The sequence below is a fragment of the Acinonyx jubatus genome, chromosome E2 (genome assembly GCF_027475565.1).
Source record: "Acinonyx jubatus isolate Ajub_Pintada_27869175 chromosome E2, VMU_Ajub_asm_v1.0, whole genome shotgun sequence".
Lineage (NCBI taxonomy): Eukaryota > Metazoa > Chordata > Mammalia > Carnivora > Felidae > Acinonyx > Acinonyx jubatus.
The window spans coordinates 59,252,336-59,275,096 of record NC_069396.1 but is presented as its reverse complement, the minus strand read 5'-3'; the positions used below and the strand labels follow the sequence as shown (position 1 = coordinate 59,275,096).

Below are 22,761 nucleotides of genomic sequence, written 5' to 3'. Positions count from 1 at the left end.
GTGAATGCCGCGGGGCGCAGCGCCTCCTGGGTAATGTAGTTTCCACCGCCCCACCGGGGAGGCAGCGGCCAAGGCCCAGAGAGCTGGCTGGAGAAATCTGGGTCAAGAACTGTCCCAGACTCTCCAACAGAGGAGTGTAGCTGGGCCTGGATTTCAGTTTCCCCGAGCATCTGGTGCCACAGGCGTTCCTCCTCGTGAAGGACTGAAAGCGACTCTCACAGTAAAGCGGTTTCCTCGTAATGAACCAATGGTACATTACCAGACTTCCCTTGCCAAGGGGATGCCCGATATCAAAGACAGCGATGGTGAAGCAACGCCTGTTGTGTGAGGAGAAATGGCTTAGTTCTGAACGTAGGTGGGGAGGTAGTCGGGGATCCCAGGTGTTCACCTTCCTGCCTCACCCCACACATCTGTGTGTGTCTCCCCAACCCCCTCCCCCTTTGTAATGTTTTTAAAATTTTATTTATTGAGAGAGAGAGCATAAGCAGGGGAGGGGCAGAGGGGGGGCGGGGACAGAACATCCGAAGTGGGCTCTGTGCTGACATGCTGACAGCATGAGCTTGATGTGGGGCTGGAACTCACCAACCAGGAGACCATGACCTAAGCTGAAGCCGGATGCCTAACCTACTGAGCCACCCAGGTGCTCGCCCTTTCCCTTTTTAAGGGCCCAACATTGGTGTTCAAGTAGGACAATAGGCTTCAAACCCATAAGCCAACATTCCTCTCACTCCCAGATTTCTCCCCTTCATCCCTTTCTATTCCGTGTTCCCACTGCCCTTTCATTTCCACAGACAAAGCAAACTCCCTGCGGGTAGGAAGGATGCTGAACTATTACTGACACCAGGCAGCACTGGTAAAAGAAACACCACCAGTTTAGTATGTGGACTCCCGGCACCTCCCTCACCGCTGGTTCCATTTCTTTTCTTTGGAGCCAGTCTTCATTTCCCCAATTCTTCTCCTGTCCCTATCATCTGTGGGCTGAGCAGTGACTAAATCCATCACTGCCTTGGAATCACTCGTGAGAACAAAAGATGATGAAGCATTCGCTCCTTCCTGTGACTTTCTGGAAGTAGGTGTTAAGTGCTAGGTGATTCTGGAAAGGAATTTAGAGTCAATATCGGAGTTGAGAACAGGAAATGATAGAGACTCAAGTGGCAGTAGTTATTAAATCAGGCCACAATGTGGCATGTGACTCTAGACTATCATTTAGGGAAATATACATAAGTGGTAAACTATAAAGATATCAACAGCATGATAATCAAAATGTCAGGTGAACTCTAGGGAGCCTCAGGGTCATGTAAAGGGAGCAAGGGACAAGGAATGCCTAAGAAACATTATATATTCTGTTTTACATTGGGTGATAGTTTTATAGGTGTGGTCTTTACGAAAGAAAAGACACGGGGCTCCTGGGTGACTCAGTCCATGAAGCATCCAACTCTTGGTCTTGGCTCAGGTCATGATCTCATTGTTTGTGAGATCAAACCCCACGTTGGGCTCTGTGCTAACAGCATGGAGCCTGCTTGGGATTCTCCCTCTTTCTCTGCCCCTCCGTGGCTCTCTCTCACACACACACTCTCTCTGTCTCAAAAATAAATAAATAAACTTAAAAAAGAAAGCATGAAGGGCACCTGGGCGGCTCAGTCTGTTGAGGGTTGACTGTCCAACTCTTGATTTTGGCTCAGGTGATGATCCCAAGGTCATGGGATCGAGCCCCACATCGAGCTCCCACTCAACATGGAGTGTGCTTAAGATTGTCTCCCCCTCTGCCCCTCTCCCTGCTCCCTAAAAAGAAAAGAAAAGAAAAAGCACAATTTGTACATCTCTTACTAACACTCAACTGAATGTATAGCAGTTTTTAAAGTAAAGAAAGAGAAAAGGCTATGTAGATAGTTTAATTTTGTCACAGGAATAAACAAATGGATGATCTCAACAGCCTGAAACAGCCACACAAGGATGTGGAATTTGATCACTGGATCAGTGAGGACAGAACAGGCAATTTAATCATTTAGTTTAGGTAAAATGATTATCTACTGTCTCCAAACGTAACTGGGATTAGTTCTAATTAGCTGTGGTAAGACATACAGACACAGAAATTATTTTCAGAAAGGAAGAAGCCATCACTCCAATCCTTAGAAACCAGAGGCATGCCATGCAATGTAGGGCCACATGGAGAAGCACCACGGTGGATCAGGAGGCAGAGAAGGAGAGGTGAAAGATGGCCCAGAGTCTTTACTGGGGTTCTCATAGGAAGGACAAGCCAGGCAGGGTAGGTACACTGAGCAAAGCTTGGATTGGATAGTTTCAATAACTTTAGCGGACTCTGGGATATAGTCAGTAGGACTCAACAGCTGCTACTCCTTCTGGGTGAAATCTACAGTCCCATTCCTGAAAGCTGTCAATGTTTTGTTTACTTTGAAAAGGAGAAAGAGGTCTCCGCTCCCCTCAAGGAGAGCAGTACAGCAGAGAACATAGGCTACATGTCCTGGTTGACCTCAGGTAGGCTGGGCAGGACTTTGGGGTGGGACCGAATCCAAATCTGTTTAACTGATGCGCAGCAAAGCCAATCACTGGGACATAAGATATGCAGGAGGAAAATGGGAACTATACTCTTGAACTTTTATCTTTTTTTAATGTTTTTTAAATATTTATTTATTGTTGAGAGAGACAGAGAGAGAGGGAGACACAGAATCCAAGCAGGCTCCAGGTTCTGAGCTGTCAGTGCAGAGCTCAACATGGGTCTCGAGTTCAAAAACCATGAGATCATGACCTGAGCTCAAGTGGGATGCTTAACTGACTGAGCCACCAGGTGCCTCCTCTTGAACTTTTCTCTATAACTCTGCCCACTTCCTTGTCTTCCTCAGAACACTATCCACGTTTCTACCTGAATCTGTGTCTCCTGAATTGCAATTCTAATTGCCAAATAAGACTCTGTTGTTTTTCATTGTCAGTGACTTCTTTCTTGGTCAACAAGTTATATTCCAAATTTTTCCTCTTCTAGCCTAAAAAAATATATGCTCTGTTCCTACTTATCATATTTAAGCTAAAAATCACAAATATCTATTTGATACATTAATACATTTGAGTTGTGAAAATTAGTTAATGGGAAACCTCACTAAAAGGAGTCAAGAGGTTTCCACAGGGGGAGCTCTCACTCTCTCTCTCACTTGTAGTCAATTGCAGACCCAAAAGGAAGAGATGGACTTGACCTTACCTGGACTAGACCTTGCATGTTGATACTCTACTACTCCAACTAAAGGTAGAGATACTTTTCTCATCCCCTCAGGCAACAGCTCAGCCAGTAAAGGTACCACACTATTAATCCCAGTTTACCCCAATGGACTTGTAGTTCATAACAGCCTTCCCAACTTTCCTCTTTTCGCCCTGTGAAATTGTGTCTCTCCTTTGTTCCCCAGACTCACCTACAGTTTTACTGCAGCTTATTTGTCCTGGATTGGAATTCTCTTTTCCCAAATCAACCCATCTTTTGCTGGTAAAATAACTGGCAGCTTCTATTTTTAAAGTTAACAGAATTACAAATGCATTTTCTTCCCATTTAGAAATATAAGGGATTTAGAACATTAAGCAAATAGCCTTCTCTCAGTGAGTATCTGGAGGAATGCATGGGAATTCCATCATTTTAACCCCACAGGGGGATATGTTCACATTTTGCATAGATAATGAACATTTGTTTTATTTTTTTAATTTTTTTTAACGTTTTATTTTTATTTTTGAGACAGGGAGAGACAGAGCATGAACAGGGGAGGGTCAGAGAGAGGGAGACACAGACTCTGAAACAGGCTCCAGGCTCCGAGCCATCAGCACAGAGCCCGACGCGGCGCTCGAACTCATGGACCGCGAGGTCATGACCTGAGCCCAAGTCGACCGCTTAACCAACTGAGCCACCCAGGCGCCCCTGAACGTTTGTTTTAATCAAAAGATGCACATCTCTCTCGATCCTCGTTCCTTCTCTCATTGCAGACCTTTCACCTGAGATCAAGCTTTTTTGGACTTGAATTTTTTGTTTAGAAATTTATTGCCTGTGGGTTTGTTTTCCATTACATGAATCACTTTGGGCCTCAAATATTCTTATGTCACACTCACTTAAACGACATTTTTTACTGTGTATCCAAATTTAACATTTATTTATTATTGAGACACAGAGAGACACAGAATGTGAGCAGGGGGGGGGGGGGGGGGGGCACAGAGAGGGGAAGACACAGAATCCGAAGCAGGCTCCAGGCTCCGAACTGTCAGCACAGAGCCCGAAGCAGGGCTCGAACTCACAAACCGTGAGATCATGACCTGAGCTGAAGTCTGACGGACGCTTAACCGACTGAGCCACCCAGGTGTCCCTATACAAATTTAGTTCTGTGGCTAATTCCTACGCACAGAAGCTGTTCTTCTTGCCCTCCTAACTGCCAATGACATTTGCTAAATCGCCTTTCTCTCAGACATTTGTAAGATACCAAAATGGAATTGAATACATCTCTGTATACAGAGTAAGAAATATCTTGTAAAAAAAAAAAAAGTATTAGACCTGTGTTCGACACAATCACTGACTATACAGGCAGGAGGAATGATTTCTGAGGCAACCAGAGACACAAATATTCCCCGAGTGCTTCAGCGGCGCCCAATATCCCTCTGCCTGTTGCACATCCTGGCCCTGTCTGGAGTCTTTCCTTCTCTTGTTTCTGACCCAAAATGCTGGGTGTCACAAAACTAACTCTAGAACTGCAGGCTACAAGTGTTAGCTTCCAGCTCTAAAAATATGAGTGACATTAGCATACAAGGTGTCCATCTGAGTTTTGGGTGAGCATTCTATGCCTAAAGAGAATATCTCCAAACGTGTGGCAGACTACACTGATGGGAAATATGGTAACGGCTCCTTTAAGGGAAAGCGAAGCTCTGCCCAGGCCTCAACATGACGCAATTTCTAGGCGCCACCAGCTCTATGGAGGCTTCTGCTTTGGAGGTGGCGCGGATGCTCCTTTCCAGTGTAGCTGCTGCCGAAACTGAAACTACGTTACCCAGGAGCCTCCGTGGTGCCGGGCCAATGAATGCCTGGGAAAGTGGCGTTTCCGTTGGTGCGGGAGACGTCAGGGTGGGACTTCCGTTCCCTTCCAGAGCGGACATTTTGTTTGCTTTTGGATTAACCCACCAGGTTGGTCCATCTCGCAGAGAGGTGACCCGAGAGGGAAAACACTGGAGGAGGCGTTGTCTCCCCTGAGCTGAGGCGGGCCTGAGGGTCGCGTCCTCGCACCCGCCGATCGTTAATGACCCTCTCCTCTCCCTGCGCTTTCTCGGGTCCGCAGGTTCGGGTGGAGGCGGCCCCACTGACGGATGAGGGGCAGGTGGGTGCTGCGCTCTCGGGCCCTCCCCCGACTTCCCTTTCTGAACCCGAGCTCGAATGAGGGCTGCTTCAGGTCCCTGCAGGTTAGGCCCCTGTGTCCAGACAGCAGGGGCGGTTGGGTCCCGTTTCTGACAGCCGGCGTTTGGGGTGTGGAAGGACGATGCAGGGAGGGCCCAGCATGTGCGAAGGCTCGGAGGAGCGACAGCCGGAGGCTGCGGGATACCTGGGGCCGTTGGTTTGTGAAAGGGTCAGGGAGTGTGAGGAGTTACACTTGCAGCGACATTCAGAGGGGCTGTGCCTTCATTCTGAGCGCCCCGGGAGCCATGGAAGGTTCTAACGGGAGGGACGCGATCTGAAGGTTTTCAAAGTATTTCATAGACTGATTATGGAACAAACTTGGGGTGGAGGTCAGGAGATGATGAGGACAGTGAGGCACAGACAGACAGACCTAGTCCGAGTTTACACAGCTGTTAGGTGGCCCTAAAGACTGAGGCACAGAGGGTGGACAGTCAGCCCCAGGTCGTTGTGTTGGGGCAGGAGTAGGGGGGAGCCGTGAGCTTTTGGGGCTCCTTCGTGGTTTCTTGTCTCTCACAGCCTCCTCTTCCCACAGGTTCCCACGAACTCAGAAGTAATTATGGACCCTGTGCAGGTGAGGGAAGGGTGTCTGTGCTCTCGATCCCACCCCATCCACATGATCTCCAGGATTGTGGTGTCCTACGACACTTTGCTTACACTGCCCCAGCGCGTGAGTTTGAGGACCCTGGAGAAATCCTCAGCCCAGAGTTATAGGTCCAGGCCACGGGTTATGTGGGAGGGTTCCTATATTGAGTGACTGTTAAAACATTGTTCCAGGTACCGGAAACCAACAGGGAGGAGAGACTGAGATTAAAGGTTTCAAGAAACCGCAGGTCTCCACCACGTGCGGTAGGAATCAGGAGCAGGTGGGCAGGAGTCCGGTCTGAGATGGCCCGCTGACAGGCTGGGCCTCCATTCTGAGGGTTGTGTAGCCGTGGGGTAGGAGCAGAGGAGGGAGGTGATCTGATCCAGGTTTTAGCAGGCCCCCTCTGGATGCCAGGTGGAGAACAGACTGTGTGTGGTGAGGGTACAGGGAGCTGTGGTAGCCATGAGGAGACCAGGGAGGAGGGCGCTTCAGCATTCTAGGTGAGTGGTAGTAATGGATGGGCCACAGGGGAGCTGTGTAGATGGGAGAAGTATTGGATCAGATTTTTTGAAGTGAGAGAAAGAACCCTGAAGCTTTAGGTCTTATCACCTGGAAGGGTAGATGTTCCATCAGCCAAGATGGGCATGTCAGTGATAGACGTAACTCAGATCAGATTTCAGGATTTTATTTGTGGCCTGGTGACGAGTCTTAACGTGTGCCAGAGAACACTGAGTGGAGGTGTCAGGTGAGCTGCTGAAGACAGGACTGGACTTCGGTGGAGGGCATTAGGATGGAGACATCTAAGGAATAGAAGCGGGTGTGTAGGTGGGCTTGAGAAGAGGAATATGCACAACAGTGTGGTTAGCGAGCCAGGAAAGTAATGGTGGAGGCCAGTGTCTGGGTGGGGGGCCAGAGTTGTGAGAGACCCTATGAATAGTGTGCATATGGAAAGGAGTGTGAACCGCTGGCTCCTGGGCCCTGGTACTGGGGACTTAGAGGACAAAGGTGAGTCCAGCTTGGGTTGTCCGGTAGCATGATGGTAGCAGCCACCGGAGAACTAGCTGGCGGGAGGTGGGGGAGGGGACTGCAGCTCCACAGACCAGGCCCAGAGCTTCAATGGTGCCTCTCTGACCACCTGCCTGTTGCTGCCCTGGGTGGACACAGTAATCAAAGGGACTTTAGGAGAGAGCAGACACCTTTGGCACCCAGTCCCCGTTACTTCCTCTGAGTTGAGGAATTAGGTAGGAAGGAACTTGGCGGGGAGATCTGTGGGGGCCTAGATGCGTGTCCTCGGGAGAGAGGCTGCTCATGGACTTGGCTCTCGCCATTGTGGCAGGGGCAGGTGAACTTTGAGGACGTGGCCGTGTACTTCTCCCGGGAGGAGTGGGGGCTCCTTGATGAGGCTCAGAGGCTCCTGTACCGTGATGTGATGCTGGAGAACTTGGCACTTACGGCCTCGCTGGGTAAGGTCCCCTACACCCACCCTAGTGTTCTGGACTGGGCTCTGCCGCTCCCCTGTTCCCCAAGGGCGTCTAGCTCTTCCTGTATCAGAGATTGTCCTCTCTCTGACTGAGTACCCCTCTCCAGATCCAAGCACCCCTGTGTTCCAGTTTCTGCCTGCTTCCTCTAGCCGATGTTTCCAGTAGTCTGCCAGGGCCAGGAACTGCAGGGACCAGTGTGGTCACTACTAGCCGAGCCCATTGAGCCATTCTTAGTAAGACCCTACTTTGAGGTTATTTTTATAATATTTAGTTTTCTTCTCTGAGTGGTGGGTTACCCAGACCAGTGCTGGCCATTTACCTGTCTCATCTTCTTCTTAGGATATGAATCTTCCATGTCCCTCGGGGTTGCCTCACTGGAGCTGGGCGGCAAGCCCTGGGTATCTGACTGGGCAGACGTTACTCCAGCCAGGACCAGAGAGGCTCAGGGTGGGTGTGGCCCTGGGGAGTGGGAGTGGGGAAGGATGTGGTGTCAGGGCTGGGTTCTGGTCACTCCCTACCCTCTCTTCCCACGTTTGTTTCTTTCTGTCTTTGGTTTCCCACGTACACACTTGTCTTATGCTCTGAACTTTGACCTCTGTCTGTTCGCCACCTCTGTCTCCATATCTCACCTGTTCCTCTGCACTGCTCCCCAGCGTTGGCCTATACTTAGTGGTTATGAGATGTGCACATACGCCAAATAGTCCTTAAATATCAGGTGTTCAGTGGTAGCTATTCAGTAGACATACCTTCTACACAACTCTCACTGCCCCCAGCAGCCAAAGCCTCACTGAAACCCTGAAATGCTCTTCCTGGCCTGTACCCTACATTTGTGTTCTGTCCCAGCCAAGGCCTCTTCCATCCTATGATCTTTAGATGCTAACTACTGGTTAGCGGCTCTTTATTCGTCTGGAGCTTGGGCCTCTTGTTCTGACAGCAGTCCTATGACCTTGATCTTATTTCTGTTAGACACACATTTGTAATGAGGCTGCCCTTCCCATCAGTGTCCGTTTGCACTTCACCAGCATTTGTCTGCTTTCAGGTTCTTGGCATGGAACGGAGGACGAGGAGACAGCTTTTGAGCAGAACATTTCTGTGGGTGTGTCACAGGTCAGGACTCCCAAGGCAGGCCCTTCTACCCAGAAGGCCCACCCCTGTGAGACTTGTGGCCCACTCTTGAAAGACATTTTGCACTTGGCTGAGCCCCAGGGAACACACCCTGGGCAGAAATCATACACATGTGGGGCATGTGGGAAACAGTTCTGGTTCAGTACAAACCTCCAGCACCAGAAGCAGCACAGTGGAGGGGAACCCTTCAGAGGGAACGAGGGCGGCACCTTGCTTGTGAACAGCTGCCCTGTCGAACCATTGGAGATGCCTTTTATGACCGGGAAGGGTTATAAGGACTTCCCAACTAGCTCAAGCATTTTCCAGCACCGTGCCCCTCATAGCAATTGGAAGCCAAACAGTAACGCCAAATGTGTGGAGGCCTTTCACAGTGGACAAAGGCATTACGAGTGCAGCGAATGTGGGAAGGTCTTCAGCCGCAAAGACTCACTTGTCCAGCATCAGAGAGTCCACACTGGAGAAAGGCCTTATGAGTGCAGCGAATGTGGGAAAACCTTCAGCCGCAAACCCATACTTGCTCAGCACCAGAGAATTCACACTGGAGAAATGCCATATGAGTGTGGCATATGTGGGAAAGTTTTCAATCATAGCTCCAACCTTATTGTACACCAGAGAGTCCACACTGGAGCAAGGCCTTACAAGTGCAGCGAGTGTGGGAAAGCCTACAGCCACAAATCCACACTTGTTCAGCATGAGAGCATACACACTGGAGAAAGGCCTTACGAGTGCAGCGAATGTGGGAAATACTTTGGTCACAAATACAGACTCATTAAACACTGGAGCGTCCATACTGGGGCAAGGCCCTATGAGTGCATTGCCTGCGGGAAGTTCTTTAGCCAGAGCTCTGACCTTATTGCGCACCAGAGAGTTCACAATGGTGAAAAGCCCTATGTGTGCAGCGACTGTGGAAAAGCCTTTAGCCACAAACATGTACTTGTTCAGCATCATAGAATTCACACTGGAGAAAGGCCATATAAGTGCAGTGAGTGCGGGAAGGCCTTCAGGCAAAGAGCTTCCCTCATCCGACATTGGAAAGTTCACACTGGAGAAAGGCCTTAGTATAGTAGGGAGTATACCGTTTCCTTGTGCAACATAGCAACTGACACTAAAGAGAAGCTCTGAGTTTAGCCTTCCGTGAGTAGCCATCAGCTGGAAGTTGAACCTCATACGTTTAAACATCTACCCTGGGGAGGTTGAGTCAGAAGCTTTCTGGTGCAGCATTGTACTTTATAACATGCCCAGGACCTTTGCCAGAATTCTGTGGCCACCAGTGTCTGTGAAGAAAAACCAGCCATGTATGGAAGGGCAGAGTCCCACATTGCACAAGTCACCCTGACGTGCTCTAATAGGCAGATCTCTGCTGCTCCTCCCTTTCCTAGAGGGAATCATCAGTAGTAGAGCCCATTAAAAATCCTCACTCCTTCCTGCCTTTGCCTCCATCAGCTGGTTTAAGCAAGGACATGACTCAGTTTTGGTCATAAGCTTGCAGGCTTTGTTCTGCTGGCTGTTTGCAGAGAGGGTTTCCATTTTTCATGGACTTTGTTAGTCCCATGTTGCACTTAGCGATGAATTTATCCAGTCTCCAAGTCACCTACTTTGGGAATTGCCTGCCTCACACTGTTCTGTTTTTGCAAGCAATACCTTAGTTTTCCAACTACCTTTAGTCTTGGGGACTCTGTTCACTCTGTGGGTTGTGCTGAGAACAGGATTGGGCTCTGCCGGCATGAAGGGAGGAACAGGTTTTGTGAGAACTCCAAATGTTGTGTCTCAGTGGTGGTAGCAGAATGGCAAAGAACAGCTCTCGTTTTAGTTTTAGTTTAACTTGCATCACTGCTCAAGGCTGTCTATGAAAGAATACTGATCTTGGTGGGTCTCATATTTTGGCCTGTATTCCAAGATTATTTGTGTGATCAAGGTCACCCCGAGTAGTGGGCAGTTGTTGTGACAGTCTCTGGTGTTCTGGGAGCAGTTTGAATTGATTCCCTTGTTCCAGAGGGATGTTTCATGTTCCCATATTTTCTTGAGGAGAACTTGGCCCCTTGAGACCTGCGAATGGCCCTGAAATCTACTATTAGTAGGAAGATGTCCCTGTCCCCTAAAAAGACTAGGTAGGAATCCTGATTGGTACGGGGACACTGATTAATAGGGAATTGGGAGCAAACTGTAGGGAATGTGACTCTTGTAAAGGTATATCCACATGTTTCCATCACTGTGGCTTCGGTATGAGGGCTTATGGAAATTCTCAGGATTCCCGTATTTGTGTCTCTTACGGCTACTGTCACTGTCAGCAACCTACGTTTTCTGCAATAAACTGTACTTATTTATAGTATACAATTCGGTTAGTTTTGATAACATGTTTGCACCTGTGAAAGCAAAGTTTTCTGATTTGCCCTCCAATCCCTCTCCTCCTTACCCATTCCTAGGCAACCACCCATCTTGCTTTCTGTCAATGCAGATTTTATTTCCTAGGATTTTATATGGAAAAATATACGTCTACAGGTAACACTTTAATATGTGCTCTTGTGTATATGGCTTTATTTAACTCTGCATAATTATTTTTGTCGTTCATTAGTCTTTTTCTAGAAGTAATTTTTTTCTTTTTCAGGAAATGACTTATTCTATAGGTAACACAGACTAATCCTGGTATAAGTAGAAGGGGGCCCCTTGACAGAATACAAGGAGGTAGGGATTTCAGAGTCTCTTGTATGTTGGTTACCACAATCATAGTTTTTTTTTTCTTTACATTTTTAGTCTTTTAATGATTAATTACATTGACTAATTTTCAAAAGCTGAACCCACTTTACATTTCTACAGTGAGCCCCATTTGGTCACAATGTATTCTTTTTATGTATCGTTGCATTTATTTGTTGTGTTTCTCTTCGTAAGGATTTTTGCATCTATGCTCATGAGGGATGTTAGTCTCTAATTTTCCCTAATGCCTGGGTTTAGTTGGTATCACCATAATGCTGCCTTTACACATTAAGTTGGTTAAGTATTCCCTGATTTTTAATTTTCTGGAACAGAATTGGTATTGTTTCTTTCTTTTGTAGAACTCACCAGAGAATTAACTGGGCCTGGAGTTTATGGGAAGATTTACAACTACAAATTTAATTTTCATAGTGGATATAGATCTATAGACGTTACCTTTTTGCCCCTACAGTGAGCATTAGTGATTTGTGTCATTCAAGGAATTCAGTTTATTCAAGTAGGCAAACCTTTCAAACTATTCTCATTATTTTAGTACCTATAGAATCTTAAGTGATGCCACCTGTCTTACTCCTATGTTAACCTTAAAAATAAAACTTATAGTTATTTTACCAGCAGAAAATGGGTTTATTTAGGAATAGCTCAGAATTGCAATCCAGGACGAGCAAGTTTCAGCAAAACCATGGGCAAGTCTAGAGAACAGAGATGAGAAATGCTTTTTTGTATTGAGGAAAGGGGAAGTTGGGAAGAGCTTTTATACACTGAAAGACCATTGGAGTAAACTGCAAGTTGTAAGTATAGTGGCTTCTCACTGGCTGAGCTGTTGCCATCTCTCATTGGCTGGGTTGTTGCCAGGGGAGGAAGAGATCTTCCGCCTGCTGAGATCACGAAGTTGCGTGGGCTCAAGCTTAGTGGATTTTGCCAATATCAGTTGAGGATCTTGCCCATAAAGAGGATGGTAGCTGATACAATAGGAACAAAACGATTAGCTCTCCATAGTCTGCTATAGTGCTGTCAGAGACAACGAATAAAAGATGTCACATGGTCTCTTAATTCCCCTGGTTGGCTCTTGTGATTATTGCTGTAAAATTCTAGAATGAGTCACCCCTTTTTGGGAGAAAGTCTGGCATGATTCTTCTCTAAGAAATCTCAACCCAATAAATGAATAGGGGCAGAGTAAGGAGAAAAAGAGTGAGTATCTCAAAGGGCCTAGACAAAAGGGAATAGGTTCAGACCCAGGGACCAATTGGAGTTTACTAGAGACGCCTACTGCTTGAGCCGCTCTAGTATATTCTGACGCAAGGACTGCTTTGTAACAGTGGGTCCAAACGCTGCAAATCTAGCTCATGTCATTGGCAGAGCTTCATTTCCAACCTGGAGAGGGGTTTCTCCAAGCTGATTGAGAGGGACAGTTGGGAAGAGCCCCTGTGGTTTCTCAGACCCTCATCACTGAGAATTAGGAAGATACTGGAAAGGCTGACTGAGGGCTGAATGCACCTGGGGTACTTGAATTTGTAGCAATCTTTATTTTTTTTTTGAAGCACAACTAAGAGTTCATGGCACCCACCCACCCCCAATTATCTATCAGCAGTGCTTAAAAGTGTCCAAATTCCCCTCTCTCCCTCCAGGATCAAAGCTCTCAGACACCAGGGAACACTACCTTGCAGCAGAATTGTTTCATCGTGCCCCTGTGTCTTCATGTATATTTACCACACTTAACGATGAGCCCTTCCCCAGGCAATGTAGGACCCAGAGCTCTGTCCACATCCTCCCGCTCTCCAGAACACAGTGCTTGATGGGGAGAAAGGATGGGGGTCTTTTTTTTTTTTTAAGATTTTTCCTTTTTAAAAAATATTTTCTAATGTTTTACTTTATTTTTGAGGGAGAGCATGAATGGGGGAGGGGCAGAGAGAGAGGGAGACAGACTCTAAAGCAGGCTCCAGGCTCTGAGCTGTCAGCACAGAGCTAGACTCGGGCCTGAACCCACAAACCACCAGATCATGAGTTGAGCCGAAGTCAAGAGTCGGATGCTTAACTGAGCCCCCCCCAGACTCCCCAGGAGGACTTTCGAAGCACCCCAATGATAGCATCTTGAGAATAAGTGTATGGTGGTACCTGGGAAGCCCACGCTTAGCTGTGGCCACGCATAGTGGTTTGCCTGTGAGAGTTCCAGGAGCTTTACAACACTTCACAAAAAATTTATGAAATTAAGCAATGAGATTTCTTCTCCATGTTTGTTTTTTGAGTTTATTGGGAACCTTGCTCAGCTATGCGTTTCATTGTGGTGGTTGTAGCTGTGATTTGGCAGCTGGAAAACTGCTGAGGTTGACTTAGAAGCCCCCGTGTACTCAGGAGTAAAGCACCTGAGAAACACCAGGAGGAGGAAAGAATCCGGACTTGCCTGCACGGCTGGAACTACAGGGTTCTCCCCAAGACTCTGGGGGAAATGCAAATCACCCAAACCATAGCTAAGCACCCACCAAAATGGCCCCCTCCCCAAACCACTCTAGGTCCACTATCCCTGAAGCCAACTCAGGCACGCTGACCCCTCCAGCAGTCTGTAACCACCCCCCGCCCCTCGCTCTACCCCTGCCCCCTGCCAGCTTCACACTGACTCCTGGGCCTTCTTGGCAGCATTTCCAAGTTAGGTTTTCTGCCACCTGCGCTTGGGCTGATTTCCTCCCATCATGTATCCTTCCGTGTTTACATTGAGGATTCAAACCTGGGTGAGTCTCCACGTTGTGTCAAGGTGTGCCTCCAGCTCCCAGTTCTGACCAGCAGCAAAGCATCATCAAACCTGCGGGGATGGGACCAGGATGGGGGGGGACAGGGGACTCTCTCCAAGCCAGGTGGAAATCACCTTGTCACCCTCAGCCCATGGGGATTGTGTGATTGTGCGTGTGTATCTGCATACCAGGCTTTTGGGTGTCCCTGTGCCATGGCTGTCTCACAAGTCTCCCCAGAGTATTTGTGCATTCGTGTCCTCATATCTGCGAGGGTGCGTTGGCACCGCCTCTGGGGCACAAGCCCCTGGTGCAAGCTCCACAAGCCGGCTGTGTGTCCCTTGTCTATTGCACCTGTTTTCTGCCAGGGCACGGTATAATGCGTGTGTGTGGCTTGTTGAAGGGCACCAGCACGCCTCGCTGGTCATACAGGGTCCCTGGGATGTATGTAGGGGCTTCCGGGTTCTGCTGAGGGGTGTCCTAATCTCACACGTGTCACACTCCATGTATCTCCCGGAGTGTCACATTGCACAACTGTCCACCTGGCGTAGACCTGAAATACCCGTCTCACAAATACCTACTTTACAAGAAATACAGAGGAAGGTGTGTAGGAGTTAAAGCAAATTAAGAAGAAACCCTGGGCGCCTGGGTGGCTCAGTAGGTTGAGTGTGGGACTTCCGCTCAGGTCATGGTATCAGAGTGCACGGGTTCGAGCCCCTCATCAGGTTCTGTGCTGACAGCTCAGAGTCTGGAGCCTGCTTCTGATGCTGTCTCCCCCTCTCTCTGTGCCTCCCCTGCTTGTGCACCTCTCCCTCCCTCTCTCAAAAGTAAATAAATAAATATTAAAATTTAGAAAAAAAAAACCAATTCTCCTTGGTACAAAAAAAGGGAAGAGACTTCCCTAGTCTTCCCTTAGAGCATTGTAAGGGTTAAATTGTAGTGTAGGGCTGACAGGTAGCTTGAAAAATAACAGCTTTGTTCTGACACTGAAGGTCAAGAGATAACAGCCTTGCTTTACTCTTGTAAATTATGCTTCATACTCTTGTAAATCAGGCTTCACCAACCAAGGAAACAAAAGCTCAAAGAAAAGAGCATCAGAGGCAAGGTCAAGAAGATCCACTGGTTGCAACTAAGCGGCAGAAAGTCTAAAATAATCACCTCATCTGGCAACTGTTTCTAACTCGTCTGGGAACTGTTTCTCTGTTCTGTTCCCAGGTGATGATAAAACGATGTGATCGGCCATAAAAACTCTGTACGCCGGCTGTTCGAGGCCGCACTCTTATCAAGAGTGTCTGTCCCGATCTGTCGGCCTTGCCTCTCATTGCAATAAACTTTGTTGTGACTGTCACTGGTGCCCGTGGCATTCCGTTTCAGGAGTCGGGTGGATGCAACATTTGGTGCATTGGCCGGGAGAGTTAAAGGTCTGAAACAGGGCCCTTTCCTCGGATTGCTCCGCCAACCCCTGGGAGGAGGCTCGGGATTGGGAGAGGTAAGGAATTCTTGGGGCGCGCCATTTGAATGACTCAGGAGGGTCTGCCGGACGCGGCTATAGAACCAGAGTCAGGGATCCTACCGGGACGCCGGTGGACCCCATTAGGTTTGGTTTTTGTCAAGTAGGATCCTATTTTCAGGTGGCTGCGACGGCCTACCGGCCTTGAGATCTCGAACTTGTGTTTTCTTCGTGTCTTGTCTTCTTCCTGTTGACTGGCTGTGCGTCCTTGTCAGTTTTGCCTACCTTTGTCATCGGTCAGAATCAGACTACCCCCACCCCGCTGAGTCTCATGCTAACCCCTTTCCAGGACTATTGGAGAGCTGCCTCAGTTTTCGGCCTCCACATTAAGAAGCCAGTCCTTCGAACTCTGCGAGGTGGAATGGACCAGCTTTCAGGTCGAATGGCCTCCACAGGGGACCTTTAACTTTACTTTGATATATAAGGTTCGTGATATTATCTTTTCCAGGCACGAAGACCAAATCCCATACATTGGGGCACGGAGAACCCTCATCGAAAAACCTCCAGATCGGTGAAAACTTCTTCCCCTTCCCCCTCGCCTCCCTAAAGTACAGGCTTTGCCACTCAAAGGCCGCCCATCTGGAGCTCAGAATAAGAATCTTGACGAGACTAAGCGGCCGCCCCCTCTATCACCTGCACAGGAGGGGGGTAAAAAAAAAGGAACGTACCACCCACCGCCCTATAGTTCTTGCCCAAAGAATACAGGTCAAGATGCTTCAGATCAGGAAGCAAGCCCGAGTCGGGACACTCTCCTGAGCCCTTCTCACACCCGGTCAGGGACTCCCTTCCATCCCCCTCCCTCCCGCTGCCCTATCCCTTCTTCCAGGGCCACCCCTGCACCCCTGCAGGGTGATGTCCGACCCTTTATGACTTATGTACCCTTCTCCACTAGTGACCTTTATAACTGGAAGCTTCAAAACCCCTCGTTCTCAGAGAAACCCCAAGCATTCATTTCTCTTCTTGAAACTCTATTTGTGACCCATCAGCCAACCTGGGATGACTGCCAGCAGCTCTTGCAGGTTCTCTTCACCACTGAGGAGCGGGATAAGATCCGTCGCGAGGCCCGGAAATTAGTGATGGGGCCAAACGGGCAACCCACCGAGGATCCCGCTGGATTCAAGGAAGTTTTTCCTTCCTCGCATCCTGAAAATTGGGACCCAAACGCTCCTCACAGTAGGCGATCATTGACCCTATTTCACCAGACTCTACTGGGGGAGGTCTCTGAGCGGCCGCCCGCCGGCCCACAAACATGTCTAAGGTAACAGAAGTAATTCAGGGGACCGAGGAAAGCCCCTCAGCCTTAGAAAGGCTCACAGAGGTGTACCGCACCTTTACCCCTGTAGACCCTGAGGCACCTAAAAATAGAAGGGCATTAAATCTGGCCTTGTCTTACAGGCAGCCCCAGACTTATAAATGGACATTCATCCCACTGTACCCAATCCTTATACTCTCCTTAGTTTGCTTCCCCCTTCTCAGGTGTATTATACAGTTCTGGACTTAAAAGATGCCTTCTTTGCCATCCCGCTGGCCCCACAAAGCCAGCCACTATTTCCATTTGAATGGACTGATCCTGAAAAGGGACAGCTCACCTGGAGGCAACTCCCCCAAAGATTTAAAAATTCTCTTTTTAATGACGCCCTGCACCAGGATTTAGAGCCATTTCGAATCTCCAACCCGCAGGTAACCCTATTGCAATATGTTGAGGATATCTTGTTGGCGGCCCCCTCTCATTTAGAATGCCTGAGTGCCACCAGAGAACCCTTGAGTCTTCTGCAAAAACTGGGGTACCGAGTGTCAGCCAGAAAAGTGCAGATCTGTCGTACTGCGGTGACCTATTTAAGTTACAACCTTCAAAAGGGAAGTGCTATCTCGGTGAACAAAGAATTCGGGCTATACTCGATATTCCTCAGCCTAAAACTCGCAAACAAGTTTGCGAGTTCTGGGGGCAGCAGGCTACTGCAGAGTATGGATAACTGGTTTTGCTGAACGGGCAGCCCCTTTGTACGCCACTCTCAAGGGGTCTCCAGAGTCCTTCACGTGGGGGGAGACTCAAACTAAAGCCTTCCAAGCCTTACGAGAGGCTCTCATGACCCCACCGGCCTCGGCCCTGCCAGATCCCACCAAGCCATTCCAGTTGTTTGTAGCCGAAAAGGGGGGGTAGCCGAGGGAGTTCTGACTCGGCGTCTGGGACCTTGGCGCCGACCGGTGGCCTATTTATCCAAGCGGCTGGACCCAGTTGCTTCCGGGTGGCCCCCACGCGTTCGACAAATTGCCACCACCACGCTCTTAGTTGAAGACGCAGACAAACTAACCTTGAGGCAGGCACTGTCTGTCACCGGGCCCCACGAAGTGGAGGCTTTACTGCGGGCTCCCCCAGAGCGACGGCTGTCAAATGCTTGGATTACCCAATATCAAGTGTTGCTACTCGACCAGACCCGAATACGTTTTTGTGCCCCCGCAGCCTTAAACCCAGCCACTCTGCTGCCCGAAGGACAAGGTCCCCCTCTGCACTCCTGCCCAGAAACCTTGGCGACGATCTCGTCCCTCCGCTCCGCTCTTACGGACGTTCCCTTACAGGACCCTGATATCAGCATGTTTTCAGGCGGCAGTAGTTTTGTGTTTCAAGGGCAAAGGCACGCCGGGGCTGCAGTGACGACGGACCGCGAGGTTTTATGGCAACAGACCCTTCCCCCGGGAACTTCAGCCCAGCACGCAGAGCTCATCACTCTAACAAAAGCCCTCCAACTCGGAAGAAACAAGCAGTTCATATTTATACAGACAGCCGCTATGCTTTTGCAACCGCGCACGTATACGGATCCATTTATCAAGAGCGCGGTCTCCTCACGGCGGGAGGCAAGGCCATCAAAACTAAAGCTGAAATTTTAGATCTTCTAGCAACCATCTGGGAACCTGCGAGGCTGGCAATCATTCACTGCCCGGGACGTCAGAAAGGCGACTCCCTAGAAGCAGTCGGAAACCGCCTGGCTGATGCAGCAGCCCGAGAAGCTGCCCCAACTAAAAGCAAAAGTGCCTTGGAGCTACCGATCTTGACCGAGGGAGCCCAGTTACACTCCTAAAGATTTGGAGTGGGTTTCAAGAAAAGGGGGAAGTATGATGCCGGGACAAAAGTGGTCTCAGGATCCTGAAGGTAAGATCCTCTTACCCACGGCACTCGGGCGGCGCATGGTGTGTCCGCTCCACCAAGGGACTCATCTGGGAAAAACGAAGATGGCGGAATTAGTGCGGAAGAAGTTCAGGGCGCAAGGGCTGGGAAAAGAGATTGAAGAGGTGGTTGAAAGGTGTGCAAGTTGCGCCCAAGTAAATCAGGGTGCAAGTAGGAAGGTTTCAGAAGCTAAAAGAGATAGAGGAACTGAGCCAGGCCGGTTTTGGGAAGTAGACTTTACTGAAATTAAACCAGGGAAATACGGATACAAATACCTGCTTGTTTTTGTAGACACCTTCTCTGGGTGGGTCGAGGCGACAGTTAAGAAATTATTAAATGAAATAATTCCTAGATTCGGGCTGCCTCTGAGCATAGGATCGGACAATGGCCTGGCCTTCACGGCGCAGGTGTCCCAGGGTCTAGCCCGGGCATTGGGAATAGATTGGAAATTGCGTTGTACGTATAGACCCCAGAGCTCGGGTCAGGTAGAAAGGATGAATCGGACCCTAAAAGAGACCTTAACCGGGGCGCCTGGGTGGCTCAGTCGGTTAAGCGTCCGACTTCAGCTCAGGTCATGATCTCGCGGTCCCCGAGCCCCGCATCGGGCTCTGCTGACTGCTCAGAGCCTGGAGCCTGTTTCAGATGCTGTGTCTCCCTCTCTCTCTCTGACCCTCCCTCATTCATGCTCTGTCTCTCTCTGTCTCAAAAATAAATAAATGTTAAAAAAAAATTAAAAAAAAAAAGAGACCTTAACCAAATTGTCCCTCGAGACGGGCGGAAATTGGGTTGACGTCCTGCCTTTTGCCCTTTTGCGAGCGCGTTGTACTCCATTTGTCAAGGGATTTCCCCCTTATGAAATTTTATTTGGCAGACCTCCACCTATCCTGCCGAGGCTAGGAGGCGACGTAATGGAACAGTTGGAACAGGACCGCTTGCTGGCTTCACTCGTGGCCCTGCAACATGTACAAAAGGAAATAACCAGGGCCTTAAAAGAAGCCTTCGCTCATCCTCCTGTTCTTCCCCACCCCTTTCAACCAGGAGATTTAGTCTGGGTCAAGAGGCACGAGCTTAAAACCCCGGAGCCGCTCTGGAAAGGACCACACGCCGTGATCCTGACTACACCCACGGCCGTGAAGGTAGATGGTGTCCGAACCTGGATTCATGACTCTCAGGTTAAAAAAAAAAACTGTGTGAAGGCAGGAACACCCCAGACTGATACGGAACCAGATAATGAACAGCAATGGAAGGTCCGAAGGCACTCAGAGGATCCTTTAAAGGTAAGACTGATGTGGGCATAATAATAATAATTGTCTGGGTTTGTATAATGATAAGTGTGGGGGACTGTATGGAATTGCATCCCCTATCTTTTTGGCCATACCACTGGGAACTCAGGGACACTGTCACGGGGAAGGTGATAGCATCTAATACCTCTTCCACTGTGCCTTGTTTTTTGTTTGATTTATGCGACTTGGTGAGGGACTCATGGGGGACTTTTAATTACTAATTATAAACAGCCAACGGGCTTCGCTCCTCCGGTCCCCGAAAACCCCTATATGGTTACCTATGGATGTGGACACAGGGATCAAGAACAAAAATTGGCTAACATACCAGGGTTCTACAGTTGCCCTGCAAATAGGAAGGTCGAATGTGAAGGAAAAGGCCAGCAATAATTGGTATCAGAATTTATTCTCTTGGACCCCCTGGCTCACATCACTGCTCACCACCATAGCTGGGCCACTGCTATTGTTACTTCTCGGGTTAACTATCGGCCCATGCATTATCAATTGGTTAGTACAGTACGTCAAGCGGCGAGTTGGTGAAATAAAAATTATGATGATTAGGTCCAACTACGTCCCCTTAGTTCCTAATGATGAATCAAGGGATTTATTCACTGACAAGAAAAGGGAGAAATGTAAAGATTAAAGTGTAGTGTAGGGCTAACACCTAGCTTGAAAAATAACAGCTTTGTTCTGACACTGAAGGTCAAGAGATAACAGCCTTGCTTTACTCTTGTAAATTATGCTTCATGCTCTTGTAAATCAGGTTTCACCAACCAAGGAAACAAAAGCTCAAAGAAAAGAGCATCAGAGGCAAGGTCAAGAAGATCCACTGGTTGCAACTAAGCGGCAGAAAGTCTAAAATAATCACATCTTCTGGCAACTGTTTCTAACTCATCTGGCAACTGTTTCTAACTCGTCTGGGAACTGTTTCTCTGTTCTGTTCCCAGGTGATGATAAAACGATGTGATCGGCCATAAAAACTCTGTACGCCGGCTGTTCGAGGCAGTACTCTTATCAAGAGTGTCTGTCCCGATCGGTCGGCCTTGCCTCTCATTGCAATAAACTTTGTTGTGACTGTCATTGGTGCCCATAGCATTCTGTGTCAAGAGTCGTGTGGATGCAACAGCATTTCCCTTGGCGAACTTTTAATGGTAAGTCTTCTGAAAAGCTAAGTAAGCTTCTTGCCAGCTTTACCAGTGTGTAAAAACGTGCCCGCGGGATTTTAATTTATGGAGGTAACGGAGTGACAAGAAAGGCTAATGCCTTAACCTCTTACTACTCGCAGACCCCCTGGAAAGGAGGCGCACATCCACGCCATCCAGGGCGCACGAAACCGGTCACGTGCAGGATCCGGAAGCAGAAACAGAGGAGCTGGGACTAGGCCAAGAGGCGGTGGCCGGGAAGGAGGTAGGCGGGAATGCCCCCTACTTGGCAGGAGGCAAAATCTCACATTGTACAGTCTGCGAGTCCGAGGTGGGGAGGGCGAAGCCTGGACGTCGAGGCGGCAGGCAGCGCGCCCTCGATGGCCGGGATCCAGATGCGTCTGGGGACGTTCGCGCCGGTTGTCGGGCGCCATCTGGTGGCTCCTCTTAGACGGAGCCACCCTCCAGAGCTCCGGCGAAATCGACAAGGGGTGGGATTTGGCGGCGGTACCCGAGGAAGGGTTCCAGGAGGCCGGGGGCGCTGGCGGGATCATCCCGGGGTCGCCGGCGCATCGCCGCGCATCAGTTCGTTGGAGATTGAATGCGCCGTTCTACTAGGGAGTGGCTCGTAGGCCCTCCCGGGGAAGGGTGAACGTCGACCGGCACCTGCTGGTGCCTCTCTGCCTGCGGGAACCCAGTGTGGCGCCGCGGGGGAAGGGGAGAGGGTGCCCCGCGCCTAGAGGCGGTCGGCTCCGGAGGGGCAGGCCGGCCCGGGACGTGCGGGGAGGCCGGGGTAAGGTGCCCGGGGCCGGCCGCGGCTCCCCGTGGGGTCCGGTGGTCGGAGGCGCCTCCGCCGAAGTTCTCCCAAGTCCCAACCGATAGCCGTGGATGCACCGGCCGCGCCCCGGGGGCCGGGGAGGGCGGACCCCGGCGGCACTTGTGCCTGCGTGGTTTCTTGCGCTCGATTTTTCGGAATCCTGCTCCGGAGACGAGGAGCGTCACGGAACGTGCAGGGTGGCGGGGATAAGGTGCTCGGGGTCTGGCCGCGGTTCCCCACGGGGCCCGGCGGTCGGAGATGCCTCCACGGAAGTTTCTTCCAACCCGTCTTCTGTTCCGGACGGGCAGCTGCGCATGCAGACAGACGGGAGGACGTAGCCGGCCCGCGGCGGCCCCCGCGCGTTCCGAGCGCCTCGCAGACACGACCGACGTTGAGTCGGCCAGGTGGCCCCAGGAGCTCCGGGGTTGCAGCGATGGGATCGTGTTGGGGGGGCCAGTAGTTGAACCCAGGAGGCTCCCGTGATCCGTAATTTTTTCACTCAAAGGCTAGTATTTTTTTGATTTTAATTATTTTATTTATTTTTGCTACCAGGAAAGGGCTGGTATGGTTTCCAACCCCCGTGCTTTGAAGTGGGAGTGCGGATTAGCTCAGAAGGTTGCTTTGTGGACGCTAACGCAGTTTCCTTCGCTTGGAACCCTGGGTCTCTGCGGCAGTAACCGCGCATGCGCGAGCCCCGACCTCGAGGCTGCTTCAATCCTCAGGCGCCTAAGGGCGTCCTCTGGCCCGTGTGACCCCCGCCGCGGGGACCAGGCAGCGGCCGAGGCTGGAGGTCCAAAGCAGGC

General features: G+C 49.8%; 1 protein-coding gene and 1 long non-coding RNA gene across 15 annotated transcripts; both read left to right on the top strand.

The window, feature by feature from the left end:
- Window positions 1–62: 62 nt before the first annotated feature.
- Window positions 63–9,894, top strand: ZNF772 (zinc finger protein 772). 12 transcript variants are annotated; one of them, XM_053210817.1, is made up of 5 exons: window positions 63–250; window positions 2,421–2,496; window positions 5,961–5,999; window positions 7,832–7,939; window positions 8,532–9,894. In XM_053210817.1, exons 1-5 carry the CDS (start codon window positions 248–250, stop codon window positions 9,674–9,676), a joined length of 1,371 nt encoding a protein of 456 aa, XP_053066792.1. In that variant the 5' UTR covers window positions 63–247; the 3' UTR covers window positions 9,677–9,894. The 12 variants fall into 12 exon arrangements, with proteins under 12 accessions (XP_053066792.1, XP_053066793.1, XP_053066790.1 ...); XM_053210815.1 differs by lacking the exon at window positions 63–250 and adding an exon at window positions 7,348–7,474 and having other exon boundaries at window positions 2,474–2,496; XM_053210816.1 differs by lacking the exon at window positions 63–250 and adding an exon at window positions 7,354–7,474 and having other exon boundaries at window positions 2,479–2,496.
- A 3,098-nt stretch (window positions 9,895–12,992) lies between these two features.
- LOC113597321 (uncharacterized) lies at window positions 12,993–22,441 on the top strand. Of its 3 annotated transcripts, none has more exons than XR_008293722.1 (4): window positions 12,993–15,535; window positions 17,237–18,704; window positions 19,591–21,150; window positions 21,285–22,441. It is a non-coding gene; the product is annotated as an uncharacterized LOC113597321 (long non-coding RNA). The 3 variants fall into 3 exon arrangements; XR_008293723.1 differs by lacking the exon at window positions 12,993–15,535 and adding an exon at window positions 16,107–16,814; XR_008293721.1 differs by lacking the exon at window positions 12,993–15,535 and having other exon boundaries at window positions 16,840–18,704.
- Window positions 22,442–22,761: the final 320 nt, after the last annotated feature.